This window comes from Hyperoodon ampullatus (assembly GCF_949752795.1).
Source record: "Hyperoodon ampullatus genome assembly, chromosome: 17".
Taxonomy (NCBI): Eukaryota; Metazoa; Chordata; class Mammalia; order Artiodactyla; family Ziphiidae; genus Hyperoodon; species Hyperoodon ampullatus.
The window spans coordinates 69,685,453-69,701,142 of NC_136930.1; the positions used below are offsets into that span (position 1 = coordinate 69,685,453).

The following is a 15,690-nucleotide window of genomic DNA, read 5'->3' on the forward strand; positions in this document are numbered from 1 at the left end:
CTGCAGGAAGCATGGAGCAAATGGCATGAAATAAAGAAGCAGACATTTCTTTTCCCCAGATGAAATGAGGCCACATTAATTTACTTCTACAGGAAGAGCTCATGATGACTTGCTTTTTATGAAATGGTGGTCATAAATCCCATTGTCTCTTAGGTTCCCAGACGCATTTGTGACCTTCAGTTCCTTTCGCAGAAGGTTTCCGGAGGTGTCTGCGTATTGTCACTGTGTGGACAGCCAAGGGCGGGAACTGGCTGAGACAGGTAAGCGCATTCCCCAGACCCGAGAGCCTAAATGTCACTCCCTGTCAATCAGAAATAGCGGCTGGGCTGCCCTGGGTATGGAGGAGGGCGTGGCCTTCACAGACTTTCAAGGGTGGTCCTTTAAGCACAGCTGCTGATAGTCCACGTGGTGCCTTTGCACACACTGGAAAGAGGTGCCCGGCCCCACCCCACCCCACCCCGCCCCACCCCTGCACAGCTGCAGCTCCAAGCTTGGCACGTAGAACCCAGGATGGACTGCAATTTCTCACTCTCTCAGCTGTGCTCCCTTGTGCTGTGAACAAACTGTTCAACCATACACAGCCGCCCTGACTTTGAAAACCATTAAAACCTTGTTCAGACCCAAAGCACAATGATGCCAGTGGAGGCTCTGGCCTCTTCATATCTGTTTACACAGCGAGGTCAGGGTCTCCTGTCTGAATGAACCCATCCCTCCAAACGTTTGCTGTCTTGGCTCAGGTTTGGAGCTGCTACTCGGTGAAATTTACGACACCATTTTTGCTGGCCTGGACCTTGCTTCCACCTTCGCTGAGACCACCCTGTACCGAATACTGCAGAGACGGTTCCTAGCGGTGCAGCTAGTCATCTCGGGCAGATTCCGATGTAAGTACTAAGCCCATGGCAGATGTGTGTGTTTCTGCTAGGAGAAAACCACTTGGCTTTCAAGTCGCTGCAGTCTCTGTGGTTGTCCCAGCAAAGTGGGTGCGGGGATTGAAACAATCGTACCAGCGTCCAGAACGCATGCTGTAAACACACCAACTGTCCTTTCCTTTACCACTCGGATCTCTTGTAGGCCCCACAAAATGTGAAGTGGAGCGGTTTACAGCCACCAGCTTCGGTCACCCCTGCGCTCCGAGCTGCCGCCCAGATGGGGAGTACCAGGCGGTACAGTGCCAGAGGGATGGGCCGTGCTGGTGTGTGGACGCCCAGGGACGGGAGATCCAGGGGACGCGGCGTCAAGGGGAGCCTCCATCCTGTGGTGGGTGTCCTCTCCAGGCCTCCTCTCTTGTTCTTGTCAGGTCGTGTGACTTTAAGTGTCTCTCCAGACGGACCTCTTCATAACCCATTAATTCCAATGCCTCCTGAGGGTGCCCCCACGGGCCCTTCAGGCTCAACATGATGCAAACCCGTTTATCATCATTAATTTCCAGCACATTTCTCATCCTGCGTCAGGCATGGTTGCTTTCTCAGGGAGCTCAGAGAATAGTAGAAGAATTAAGTGTACACGTGCCATGAGAGAAGTGTGTGCTGATAGCTGAAGGAGCACAGAGCAGAACCGGGTCAATCCTATCTCTCAGCATGTATGGCAAGGAAACATCCAGGAAGGCTTCATGGAAGAGGTGACACTTGATGAGCATCTTCTAAAATAAAGATGTTTCCTGAAGGAGGAAAATAAAGAGAGTCGTTCTCTCTACAAAGAGCAGGAGAAACAAAATTATAAGGACAAAAATACGAAAGGGTCCCGACTTAGGATGGTTTGACTTACAGTTTTTGACTTTGCAATGGTGCAAAAATGATACACTTTCAGTAGAAACAGTGCTTTGAATCTCGATCATTTCCCGGCCTAGAGATATGTGGTATGAAACTTTCTCGTGATGCTGGGCAGCGGCAGCGAGCCGCAGCTCCCCACATCAGCCACTCGATTGTAACCCATACACTTATGACCATTCTGTACCCAGACAGCTATGCTGTCTTTCCCTTTCAGTACAGTATCCAATAAATTACATGAGGGAATTCCCTGACTGTCTAGTGGTTAGGACTCGGCACTTTCACTGCTGGGGCCTACGTTCAAATCCTGGTCGGGAAACCAAGATCCTGCAAGCGTCGCGGTGAAGCCAAAAAAAAAAAAAATACTTACATGAGATATTCAGCACTTTATTATAAAATGGGCTTCGTGTTAAGATGATTTTACCCAACTGTACGCTAATGTAAGTGTTCTGAGTACATTTAAGGTAGGCAAAGCTAAGCTACAATGTTGGGTATTCAATGCATTTTCGACTTCATGATATTTTCAGCTTACGATGGGTTTATCAGGATGTCACCCCACCACAGTCGAGGAAGATCTGTAATAGGCGTTGGTGAGCTAATGAACAGTGAATCCGTGAGAAGGATAGAGAAAAAACATGTTGGAGTATGTTTGGGGTGGGGAACTCTGAAAGGCAGGGGTAGTAAGGTCTTTCATAGCAAAGCAAAGGCTTGGGGGCTTCATCCTGGAGGGTCAGAGGAGCTGTTGAGGGTTTTTAAGCTGGAGAGTGCCACGTGGGGTTTGTGTGTAGGAAAGACAGCCCAGGCATTTTGGAGGACAGATTGTACAGGAGCACCAAGCTGCAGGTAGTGGGGCGTTTGAAGGTCGTTGCAGTGTCCTGAAGAGAGATAAGGGGCCTATGTTACTTTCCTGGGGTGGCTGTAACAGATGACCACAAACTGAGTGGCTTAGAACAACAGAAATATATTCTTGCACAGTTCTAAAGGCTGGAAGTCTAAAATCAAGCTGTGAGCAGGGCCATGCTCTCTCTCAAGGCTTCAGGGGAGAATGCTTCCTTGCCGCTTCCTGATTTGTGTTAGTCGCCAACAATCTTTGTGTTTTTAGATAGAAACGTAATTGTTTTATTTTATTTTATTTTATTTTTATTGGAGTATAGTTGATTTACAATGCTGTGTTAGTTTCAGGTGTACAGCAAAGTGAACCAGTTATACATATACATATATCCACTCTTTCTTAGATTCTTTTCCCATATAGGCCATTACAGACTATTGAGTAGAGTTCCCTGTGCTATACAGTAGGTTCTTATTTGTTATCTATTTTATATATAGTAGTGTGTATATGTCGATCCCAATCTCCCAATTTATCCCTCCCCACCCTTACCCCCGGGTAGCCATAAGTTTGTTTTCTACATCTGTGACTCTATTTCTGTTTTGTAGGTAAGTTCATTTGTACCCTTGTTTTAGATTCCACGTATAAGCAATATCATATGATAATTTGTCTTTTGTCTGTGTGACTTACTTCACTCAGTATGATAATCTCTAGGTCCATCCACGTTGCTGCAAATGGCATTGTTTCATTCCTTTTTACGCCAACAATCTTTGGTGTTCCTTGGCTCGTGACTGCATAACTCCACACTCTGCCTCTGTTGCCACATGGCTGTCTCCCTGTGTGTCTGCCTCTGTATCTCATCTCCTCTTCTTGTAACGACACTAGTTGTATAGGAGTAAGAGCCCACTATATCCTATAGTTAAGAGCACTCTAGAGTAGTAGAGCCTACTCCAGTAGGAGCCCATCTTAACTCGTTACATCTACAATGACCCTGTTTCGAAAGAAGATCACATCTGAGGTTCCAGGAAGGACATGAGTTCTGGGGAGACTATTCAGCCCAGGACGGGAAGCAATACTGAAATAGAAGTAACGGGCTGTGGAAGAGGGTGTGGACTTGAGACATGTCACCAGGCATCCCAGTAAGACTCCATTCCAGGGACTTCCCTGGCAGTCCACTGGTTAGGACTTCGCCTTCCAATGCAGGGGGTGTGGGTTCGATCCCTGGTCGGGGAGCTGAGATCCCACATGCCTCGTGGCCAAAACACCACAACATAAAACAGAAGCAGTATTGTAACAAATTCAATAAAGACGTTAAAAATGGTCCACATCAAAAAAAGAAAATCTTAAAAAAAAAAAAAAAAGACTCTGTTCCACCTTGCAGTGAGACCCTGAAAGGTGTTAGCTGTGGAGGGGGAGGAATCCAGGAGCACTTGCAGGCTTCCAATTTAGGTGAAATGGATGGCCTGGGCAAGATCTGAAACAGTGAAGGAGGAGTACAGCCTTTTTAGAGGCTCAAAATAGACATGTGTTAATGTTCTTTCAGTACTTCCTGGTAAACCATTTGATTTTTCCAACTTAACATTTTGAGCTCTTGGCACAGTATCGGGTACCATCCTATCTGCTAAGTGTGAGGATGTAGAAAAAGAACATTCTGAAGCTCTGCCTTGAAGGTAGTTTTACAATTACACTTTGGTTCTATTAAAACCCAGAGAATATTGTGCCCTCCAATTTCCAGGTGAAAATGAAGAACTGAGGTCTTCCAAATTAAAACCAAAAGTACTTCCAAATGCATGGATCTTTTTTTTTTTTTACTTTTTCTCTCTGGTGTATCAGTCCTATTTCCATGGAAACAAATGCCACGTGGAATGAATATCTGAATTTTCTTTTTTTTTTTTTTTTGCCTTGGTAACTCTACGTAACAAATGAATGGACAGGATATGCTCTTAATTTGGAAAGAGAGTAAGCTGAGCCGTGAACTTGATTTCTTCCATACCTTGCTGTAATATCCATTAGAGGAAGCTGTGGCCTCGTGGACGGATGTGTTATGTGTTCAGATGTTGCCAGTCTTTCTCACTCTCTCTGATCGCAAGTTCCAGCTCTTTCTCTATTGCCTGGTTACAGAGGAAAGTTGGCTGACTTCCTTTTTGGCACCCATGTGAATTGAGGGAAAAGAATTATTTGGAAAAGTTGTGGGTGGGTGGGTTGCAAAGGACTTCTAAGATTTATGGTATTATGGAGAGAAATGGAGCTTTCTCCCTTCCACCTATGTGACTGAGACAATTGGAGTTTGAATTTAAAATCTTTTCTCTGAATGGGATGACAGTCAACTTAGGATATTCAGATAGAATGACCTGACCACACATGTATTGAGTTGACTGAGTTAATACTATTTAATTAATAATTTCAAGGAAAGGTCAAGAAGCCTGGGAGAATGTGCTAAGTGTGTTTGCTGAGTGAGCATTATTGTATTATATTGTGGGAAATATCATAATTCCTAAATACTGTATCAATATGTTGAAACATAGGAAAATATTTCTAATTATGGGAAATACCAATAGCACTTAAAGTATGGTTCTTATCCTCAAACAGACTACAAGCTAGTTAGCCTAGATGAAATGACCCACAAGGAGGAATTGGAAGCCACACAAAGAGCATATAATGAAGCATTAAAGGCCATTGAGAATTCCAGTAGGAGAATACTGGAAAACAACATTTCATTAAAAACAAATAGGAATTTGTTGGTATAGTAGTTTATTGGGGGGGGGGCATAAGAAATGATCACAAACTGGGTGGCTTAAAATAACAGACATTTATTCTCTCACAGTCCTGCAGGCCAAAAGTCTGAAATCAAGGTGTCAGCAGGGCCGCGCTCCCTCGGAAGGCTCCAGAGTAGACTCCTTCCTTGCCCCTTCCTAGCTTCTGATGTTTGCTGGCAATCGTTGGCATTCATTGGCTTATAGCTGCACCACTCTTGCCTCTGCATCCATCTTCATGTGTTTTTCTTCCCCGTGTATCTTCTCTGTAACATGGCATTTTTTAAGGACATCAGTCATTGGATTTAGGGCCCACCCTAATCCAGTATGACCTCATCTTAACTAATGACATCTGCAGAGATGCTCATTCCAAGTGAGATCACATTCTGAGGTTCCAGATGGACTTGAATATTGGGAGAGGCTGGACATCTGGTGAGGAGACATCATTCATGGTGGTGAATGTGTGGTCAGGGTTCCAGAAAGTGAGCTGGTGTCTCTGAGCCCAGCCTGAGGGGGAAGTCACCCTCTAATGAAATCTAGGAGAGGAAGTCAAGTCAACTGGAGTTCTTACTCCCCAAGATGGGGGCCACGGGTTCTGCTCAGGGGGAAAGGAAAAAAATGTTAATAAAAAGATACAGAGAAGCAAGAGGTATGAATTCGGTCCCTGGCTGACTTTTTTCATCTCACTACCAGAAAGATCTGAGGCCTTGTGTCAGGGTTACTGGTGATAGTAAAACCATTTCTCTGTTTGCATCTCTGTTTGCATTTCTCCTGCAGCTGAAGACCAGTCCTGTCCCTCCAAGAGGCGGCGGGCCTTTTCCAGACTCCGCTTTGGGCCCTCGGGCTACTTCAGCCAGCACGACTTGTTCTTGGCTCCCGAGGAAGGACCGGGCTCTCAGAGAGTCACCAGATTTGCCTCATCCTGCCCCTCCTTGATCAAGGAGCTCTTTGTGGATTCTGGGATTCTCCACCCAATGGTACAAGGGCAGGATACACGGTTTGCTGCCCTAAAAAGTCTCCTCAAAGAAGCCATCAGAGGGATTCTTCCCACCCAAGAGCTGGCCCGTCTCGCCCTGCAGTTCACCACCAACCCAAAGCGACTCCAGCAAAACCTCTTTGGAGGGAGATTTTTGGAGAATGTCATCCAGTTTAACTTGTCTGGAGCCCTGGGCCCAAGAGGTACGTTTAATTTCAGTCGCTTTTTCCAGCAACTTGGTCTCCCAGGCTTCCCAAATGGATGGGCACTAGCAGATCCAACCAAGCCCTTCTCCGTGGGACTGGATTCAAATCCTGCCAGGGAAGCCCCTGAAGCCTTGAAGACGGGTGCTGCTATGAATAAGACAGTTGTGGGCAGCTTTGGCTTTGAAATCAACTTACAAGAGAATCAAAATGCCATGAAATTCCTTTCTTCCCTCCTGGAGCTTCCAGAATTCCTTCTCTTCTTGCAGCATGCTATTTCTGTGCCAGAGGACAAAGCAAAGGATTTAGGTGACGTGATGGAAATGGTGCTTAGCTCCCAGGGCTGTGGGCAGACACCTGGCAGCCTTTTTGTCCCATCATGTACTGCAGAAGGGAGCTACAAGGAGGTCCAGTGCTTTGCTGGAGAGTGCTGGTGCGTGGATGCCCAGGGCCAAGAACTTGCTGGCTCCAGGGTCAGGGGTGGACAACCGAAGTGCCCAACAGAGTGTGAAAAGCAAAGGATGCATGTGCAAAGCCTTTTGGGTAGCCAGCCTGCAGGGTCCAGCCTGTTTGTCCCTTCTTGTACCAGTGAGGGGCACTTCCTCCCTGTCCAGTGCTTCAACTCAGAGTGTTACTGTGTGGACGCCGAGGGTCAGCCTATTCCTGGAACTCGAAGTGAACTTGGAGAACCCAAGCAATGTAAGTCTGTTGGGTATTCAGTCTGCAGACTCTGATTCTCCCCTGGGCTCCTGACACAGTGCCTTACAGTCATAGCTAAAGCCCCAATTTCTGTTATGGCAAAATACGCTGGCTGTTTTTTTTTTTAACTTTTAATTTTCTATTGGAGTATAGTTGATTAACAATGTTGTGTTAGTTTCAAGTGTACAGCAAAGTGATTCAGTTATACATATACATGTATCTATTCTTTTTCAAATTCTTTTCCCATTTAGGTTGTTAGATCATATTGGGCAGAATTCCCTGTGCTACACAGTAGGTCCTTGTTGTTTATCCATTTTAAATATTATGCTGGCTGATTTAAAAATTGTCCAGAAAGGTCTTGATACTGTTTACCATTCTAAGGAGTGAATAGGGAGATTTATTTGGCCTTAAGGAACTGCCACATACATGTCTGCCGTGCTGACAACAGCTGGTCTCAACCATGTTGATTTAGTGATGGAGATGTTCTCTTTCTGGATGATATTTACAAATTTAAGGTTGATGGCATCTCTATGGTTGTATAAGGTGTTAGATGGAATTTGGACAGTTAAGGTCTTCCATCTCGGTCTTCGGGGCTTATTAAACTTCTTAACCTGACGTACCTGTGCTTTGTTCCTCCCCAGGCCCCACACCCTGTCAGTTACAGGCTGAGCACGCCTTTCTTGGGACGGTGCAGGCCCTGGTCTCTAACCCCAGCATGCTGCCCACACTCTCCAGCGTCTATATCCCGCAGTGCAGTGCCAGCGGGCAGTGGAGACGTGTGCAATGTGACGGGCCCCCCGAGCAGGCCTTTGAGTTGTATGAACAGTGGCGAGCTCAGAACAGTGGTGGCCAGGAGCTGACCCCTGCAGAGCTGCTAATGAAGATCAGGAGCTACAGAGAAGTGGCTTCCAGAAGCTTCCGTCTCTTTATTCAAAGTCTGTATGAGACTGGCCAACAAGACATCTTCCCAGGGCTAGCAAGATACTCTTCAGTCCAAGATGTCCCGCTGGCAGTGTTGGAAGGGAACCTGACCCAGCCCAGAGAGAACATCCTTCTGGAGCCCTACCTCTTCTGGCAGATCCTAAATGGCCAGCTCAGCCGATACCCAGGGCCCTACTCAGACTTTAGCACTCCACTGGCCCACTTCAACCTCCGGAGCTGCTGGTGTGTGGATGAGGCTGGTCAAAAGGTGGAAGGAACCTGGACTGAGCCCAACAAGGTCCCAGCATGTGAGTTGAACCATGAAGACCTGAATTTGTGGTTTTTAAAAAAGGGTGTCTGGTGGGAGTGTATTGTCAAAGCTGGAGTGGAGTTTAGAGAAGGCCAGGTACATCCCTTCAACGTATGGTTGAGAAAACTGAATGTATTAGTCAGCTCAGGAGGCTATAACAGAGTAGCAGACTGAGGGGCTTAACCAACAGACATTTGTTTCTCACAATTCTGGAGGGTGGAAGGTCAAGGTGCTGGCAGACTTGGTTCCTGGTGAGAGAAGGCCTGGCTTCTTCCTGCCTTGCAGAAGGCCACCTTCTCGCTGTGTATTCACATGGCAGAGAGAGAGAAAGAGCTTTGGTCTCTTCATTTTTTAAGACACTAATCCCATTAGGAGGGCCCCACCTTCATGACCTCACCTAAACTTAATCACCTCCCAGAGGTCCCATCTCCAAATACCATCCCATTGGGGATTAGGGCTTTAGCACATCCCTGTGGGAAGGACCCAAACATTCAGTCTGTAACACCGAGGCTCACAGAAGGGAGGTGATTTCCCTACATCTACACAGTCAGGCATCGGCAAAGTTAATGTAATTCATTTTTAAATTTTCATATAATCGATTACTTAAATCAATGCCTCAAATTTTAACTGGGTGTCTTCTGTGTGCAAAGCATTACCTTAGCCCAGTGACGGCTATAAAGTGAATATGACCTGGCTCTTGCTCCGTATGGCGAATGCTTTAGTAATCTGTCATAAGTTAGGTGCATCGTTTGGTTAACCAGCACATTTTGTGATGGTTTTGTTACTTATAAGGACACTGCTAGGTGCTCTGGACCTCAGGAAGAGCTTCTGTCTTCAAAGTGCCTTTATTTATCAATACTTGAGGGGTGTTGATTCAAGGGCTAATTGAAGAGCTGCTGAAGGAGGTCCGTGAGTTCAGTTTTGTGGCAGAAGACTTACAACAAAGCTATGGTGTATGACATAAACAGAATGAAGCTGACTCTGTGTCTTAAACTAAAATGCCTTACCACCAAATAGCCATGCCATCAGTTTGAAAGAGCAACCAGACAGATTCAACACTGGTATTACCAAAGCAGAATCTCACTAACTAGCAGTTGCTAATTTTACAGGTAATGTTATAGCTGTTTAAGTCCAATAAAGTCTCTCAATTCATCCTTTGCAATGTTCAACATTGTCCAGACCTTTCTGGCTATCGTTAAAATTAATCAGACTATTTTTTTAATTTTAATCTTTGTACTTAAAAATTTTTTAAATTTATGCAGTTTTTAAAGGTTACAGTCCATTTACAGTTACTACAGAATATTGGCTATATTCCCCATGTTGTACAATTCATCCTTGAGCCTATCTTATACTCAATAGTTTGCACCTCCCACTCTCCCATCCCTATATTGCCCCTCCACTCTCACTGGTAACCACTAGTTTGTTCAGTTTGTTCTCTGTATCTGTGAGTCTGCTTCTTTTTTTGTTATATTCACTAGCTTGTTTTATTTTTTAGATTCTACATATAAGTGATATCATACAGTATTTGTCTTTCTCAGTCTGACTTATTTCAGTTAGCATAATGCCCTCCACGTCCATCCATGTTGCTGCAAATGGCAAAACTTTATTCTTTTTTATGGCTGAGTAGTATTCCATTGTGTGTGTGTGTATGTGTGTGTGTGTGTATATATACACCACATCTTCTTTATCTATTCATCTGTTTACAGACACTTAGGTGTCTTCTTTATCCATTCATCTGTTTATGGACACTTAGGTGGCTTCCATATCTTGGCAATTGTAAATAATGCTGCTATGAATACTGGAGTGCATGTATTTTTTTGAATTAGTGTCACTATTTTGACATTAGCCAAAGTTTAGACTTTAGCAGAAGTGGGTTTTGGGTGATAGGAATATGTGATGAGAACGGTAATTCCCTGGGTATCTTGAACAGCCTGGAGACCCACCACTAGGATTCTCCTTAAACATGTCAAGTCCTAGCAATGGGCTGACCTTCAAAGTCAACACACAGATGTCAGCATGACTGTTATATAAGAAGTCTCATTTATTTTTTGAGATTCTCTGGACCAATGGTCAGGTCTCCTACACGGGGACATTCCTGTAATTTTAGATGATTTAGGACTGAATTTGGTCCTCTTTGGATCTAATTTTTGGGACCTGAGTTGCTGATACCAAAAGCACCTAGTAAATTCAGCAGCTAGTCTTATTCACTTTGAGACCTTATCCACCAAAGCGCTGGAGCTGGCCTTAGAATATACCATCTCTTTCATGGAGTAACGTGAGGTTGTGTAGAGTAGACCACCCAGGTGTATAGAATAATCCACTGGGAAAAAAGTATTAGAACTTCCATTTATATTTAGTATTTTATCTCTTCCTTTTAAATTTCTGTTTTTGGTTTTGCCATTAATTGTTGACAGCTGAAACAGCTGAGAAAACTGTACCCAGCACATTATTTTACTGGTACATACATATGCTTTATAAATAAAGAAATGCACATGTTTTGGGGGTGCATGTTCAAACTCTTTCGTTGATGGGGTTGTATTATCAGAAGGGCTTGGTGGCCATTGGTTCAGGGCCCTGATGCTCAAAGTGGACTCGGGCAGCATCAGCACCACTTTGGGAACTTGTTAGAAATTCAGAATCTCGGACCCCACCTGCTTAATCAAAATCTGCATTTCTGCAAGATCCCCAGGTGGATCTAATGCTCCCTAAAGTTTGAGAAGGATGGAACTAGAAGACAGAGCTCTAGGCATCTTGAATCCGGGTTCTGTTACCTCCTACTCTGTGAGCTAGAGAAAGGTTGTCCGTCTTAGTCTTAGTTTCATCTGTAAAATCTGGGTTATGACAGATAACTACTTCAGAAGTGTTGGTGTGAGAATTATAGCAGAGAATAACTACTTCAGAAGTGTTGGTGTGAGAATTATAGCAGAGAATAGATGGAAAGTGCCAGGTCCAGTACATAGAAAGTCCTCAACTAACTGGATTAGTACAACTGACAGTAAGTAAGGAGGTGACCAGTAACTTCCTACACACATGCAGGGATGATGGCTCCTGCCTTTAGGGGTGTGATGTCAGGTCCTGTCCATATTGCCATCTCTGGCCTGTTTGCAGTTTGCTTTCTTCACTTCATATGCATTTATGGACCACCCACTGTGTGCACTGTGCTGTGTGATGGAGAAACAATCATGAGAAAGTTATGGTGTCTGTCCTCCAGGGGCTCAGAGCCTAGTGTGGGAAACTGACTTGTCATCGGGTAATAAACTGAAATGATAGAACAGAAGTGTGAACACAGAAGACACGACGGAGGATGCCCAGAGAATGGGGCTACTCACCGAATGGGGAGTTGGGGAAAGATTTGCATGGCATCAGCTTCTAGATCGTGAGGGATGTTTGCCCAGCCCTTCCTGACAGAGGAAATAGATGTGCCGAGTCAGGGAGACTGTGAAAGGGTCTGCTTTGTTGGGGATGGGTGGAGAAAGGTGGTAGGAAGGGGTTCAGGGTACTTAGGAGGGAATGATAGAAGGAGAGACTAAAGGTAAATTGGGGCCAGATTTTCAAAGGTCTGAAGTGTCCAGTTATGGAATCTTCATTCTATTCTGAAAGACATGAGCAGTAAGCATAGATTTTTGAATGTGAACTTTTGCTTCAGTGATTCCAAATCCGTGGGATTGAGAGAATAGATTTTTTGATCAAGAATATCCACAGAAATCAATGTCTTCAAATCCCAGATGTCAAGAGTTTCTGGTAATCCTGTGCTCTCAAAAGAATCTACTGAACATATTCACTGTTGAATTCAGTGTGATTGATTGAAATAAATATGGCTGGGTGGCTTTTTATAGTAGTAACAATTTCAAGGACAACATGTACCAGACATGTGCCAACCACTTCAGCTGCCGCACTCATAGAATAATTACAAAAACCCTATGGGGTAGATTCCCTGATTATCCCCATTTCACAGATCACAAGACTGAAGCTCAGAAAAGTTAAGCACATTATTACACAGCTGATAAGTGATCATGCTGACATTTGAACCCAGAGGTCTCTGAGAGTCATGCTCTTTCCTTTTCACAAGAATAACTCTTTACTAAATTACAATGCCTCCTTTCAACTTTTGATATCCATCCACTCATCCATCCATTCCCCGATTTATCCATCCGTTCCCCCATCTATAGTCTATACATCCATCCGTCCATCCATCCATCCACTCATCCATCCATCCATCCATTCCCACATTTATCCATCTATTATCCGTCAATCCATCCATCTGTCCATCCTTCCATTTGAGGCAGCTGGTCAACATCACTGGTTCTAGAGTCATACTGACTAGATTGGAATTCTGAAGCAACTATTTGCCAGCTAGGAGCTTGTTTGAAGTTATATGACTTCACCATGACTCACTTTGTCATCTGTAACACACAGATAATAATAACATCATATTGGGCTATTTAATAAATTAAATTAAATTGTTTGTGTAAATGTTCATAGTACAATGCCTGGCATGAAATAAACATTAACTACTACTAATATTCTTACAAAATGGATACTCCATAAATGTTGAGTGAATGCAATTGTGGAGACAAAACAGAAAGAACATTTCAGGTTGTGGAAAGAGCTGAGGTGAAGGAAACAGCTGAGGCAGAAATATGTGTGTGTGTGTGTGTGTGTGTGTCTACATGCTCACATACTTCAAAGGGGTCAAAGGGAGCAACAGGGGGTGGATGAATCCATCTGTGATGTCTTTACTCCCCTAGGTCCTGGCTCTTGTGAGGAAATGAAGCTTCGTGTCCTGCAGTTCATTAAGGAAGCAGAAGAGATCGTCATGGATTCCAACAGTTCTCGGTTCCCTCTGGGAGAGAGTTTCCTAGCGGCCAAAGGAATCCAGCTGACGGATGAGGAGCTGGCCCTTCCTCGTCTCTCCCCACCCCGGGAGACTTTCTTGGAGAAGTTTCTGAGCGGGAGTGATTATGCCATTCGATTGGCAGCTCTGTCCAGTGAGTGCCCCGTGCTTCTGGTTTCTTGTTCCTTATTTGGGGGAAGCAAGAGCTTGAATTAGTTCCTCTTCAGTCATCTTTAGGACTGCAGTTTCCCTGGGCCCATGGATTCCAGAAAAGACAAAGGCTTTTTGTGATCCCAGCCAAAGCTGGAATTTTGCACACCTCTCCAAGATGTCCCCCAATCCCCCAGCAGAGCCCCCTGGGGGCGGGGCTTCACACTTTGTATTGTAGATGGTGCCTGCTGCGCACCAGGAAGCCAAGGATTCTGGTTAGAGGGTTCAAATATGTGAGCCCCAAATGCTCCCACTCCCCTCATGGCCTGTTCTGAGGCTTCCCTCCATTTCCAAGGATTCAGGAACACCCCTCCAAGGGGGAGAGGAGAGGAGCCCTCCTAACTGAGGAACTTCTGGGTTTAGGCACCTTCCTCATGTGAGCGAATCTAATCCAGGTAGTAATTCCAAAAAGCACAACTTAGTACCTGCATAAAACAGAAGTATGCTCAGGGGACTGACACTGCTCTGGCCTAATAACAGCTCAACATTAGTTGAAACGTACCTCTGGCCAGGCACTTGCTGTGCTCAGTAGATTTACCACATCTTTACATTTGGTCCTCCAGCAGCTCCATGAACATGATGCTATAATCAGCATCTTTGATTCTTTTCAAATGTGGAAACAGAGGTTAAGTCACACGCCCAAGTTCACCCAATTAATAACTAGCAGAGCCTGGATGCGATGCTGGTGGTTTGGCCCCCGGGCCTCTGCCCCATGCCCCTGCTGCCTAGTATGGCCAGGCTCGGAGCCTAGATTGGTCTCATCCCAGGGCCCCATCTCGTCCTCCAGCGCCTGCAGCCTGTTCTGGCAGCAGGGTCTCACGTCCCTGCAGTCCTCTGGCTGACCCCGCACCAACTTGGCAGGGAGACCCGATTCATCTATGTCCAAGCATACCCGAGTTCCCACCCCCTTGTCAACTTAGCCGATTCCCTGTCAGGGGTTCTCTGGGCTTGGGTCACAAAACAGCAAAGCAGGGCTCCCCTCACAACATCTGTACTGAGATGAAGAGCGCCCACGCCTGCAGGCTGGAGCCTCCCTGCTTTCATGTTCCTGGCATGTCTGCTGCCACCTTGACATTGGGTTTCACATGTCTTTATTTCCCTGACCACATGTGAGAGTCTCCCAAGGGCCATCTCTGTTTCCTGCTTCTCTCCCTCACCAGCCGTCTCTCTTGGAGGACAAGGCACCCGTCTTATTCTTTATATCCTGGGCCTGGCACAGCACTCAACAGATCGTGGGAACCTGGAAAATGTTGCTTAACCACCCTTGATTCTTTCCTCCTCTTTTTTTCTCTTCTCCTTCCTTCCCTCCCCTCATGCCCAGGTACTTTCTTTCTCTGTTCCTTAGAGACTTGGAGATTCTGCTTTTGGCAGGAAACCAGTTTTTTAAAATTTTGTGCATGGGCAGGGTATGATGTAATCAAAGAGAGGTGGAGGGACTGATGCCCCTTGAGTTGTGACCACATTGGTTAGGGAGGGAAATTTAGAGGAAGGGAAGAGAGGTCGGTTGGCACCATATAGGGGTTTATTCGCTGAATGGTATGATGACACGTTCCTCAGAAGTCAGGCTAAGGAAGTTCCCCTCCACCAAGCCACTGGCTCTGATTTTGCATGTCTGACATCACTGGGAAAAAAGGAAGTGTCTATGGAGAAGGACCAGGGTTGGCCCCTTTCCTTGGCATCCCTCCTGCTGAGAAGAGGCACGTCTGCTGTTGCAGAGGAGAGGAAGCTCTTGGCGTGCAGACCTCCATGTCCTGTAGAGTGCGGGGATCGAAGGCCCAGCGCAGGAGATGGAGGGCCACAGAGTGTCTTTGACCATCAGAACCTGGTAGCAGTGTCCCAGGGCCTCGTGAGGGGAGGGGTGGGCGCAGGAGGAAAGGTGGCTGCTACGCAGCTGTGCCTGGCACACAGTCAACGTGTGATAAGTGTCATCAGTGATCACTGCTGTCTCATGTGCCTGAAGACACTGCGTTGACCTGATCAGCTCTAAATGAGAATTCCTGAAGAAGGAGGAACAGTGATTCCATTCCTTCAAACTTCAGCCGACACTTTTCTTTTCTTTTTTTTTTTTTTTGGCCACACCTTGCGGCTTGCGGGATCTTAGTTCCCCCACCAGGGATCAAATCCATGCACCCTGCAGTGGAAGTACAGAGTCCTAACCACTGGACCACCAGGGAATTCCCATCAGCTAGCAT

General features: G+C 45.6%; 1 protein-coding gene across 1 annotated transcript in view; it reads left to right on the forward strand.

Annotated features, from left to right (window-relative positions):
* TG (thyroglobulin) overlaps nucleotides 1-15,690 on the forward strand; it is a gene marked incomplete at both ends in the record, with an annotated part of 239,988 nt that overhangs the window by 10,418 nt on the left and 213,880 nt on the right. Inside the window, 6 exons of the mRNA XM_079722325.1 lie at nucleotides 154-260; nucleotides 738-881; nucleotides 1,072-1,257; nucleotides 6,123-7,223; nucleotides 7,865-8,452; nucleotides 13,203-13,442. Of these exons, the coding sequence (XP_079578451.1) occupies nucleotides 154-260; nucleotides 738-881; nucleotides 1,072-1,257; nucleotides 6,123-7,223; nucleotides 7,865-8,452; nucleotides 13,203-13,442 (2,366 nt within the window). The remainder of the gene's footprint in view (nucleotides 1-153; nucleotides 261-737; nucleotides 882-1,071; nucleotides 1,258-6,122; nucleotides 7,224-7,864; nucleotides 8,453-13,202; nucleotides 13,443-15,690) is intronic.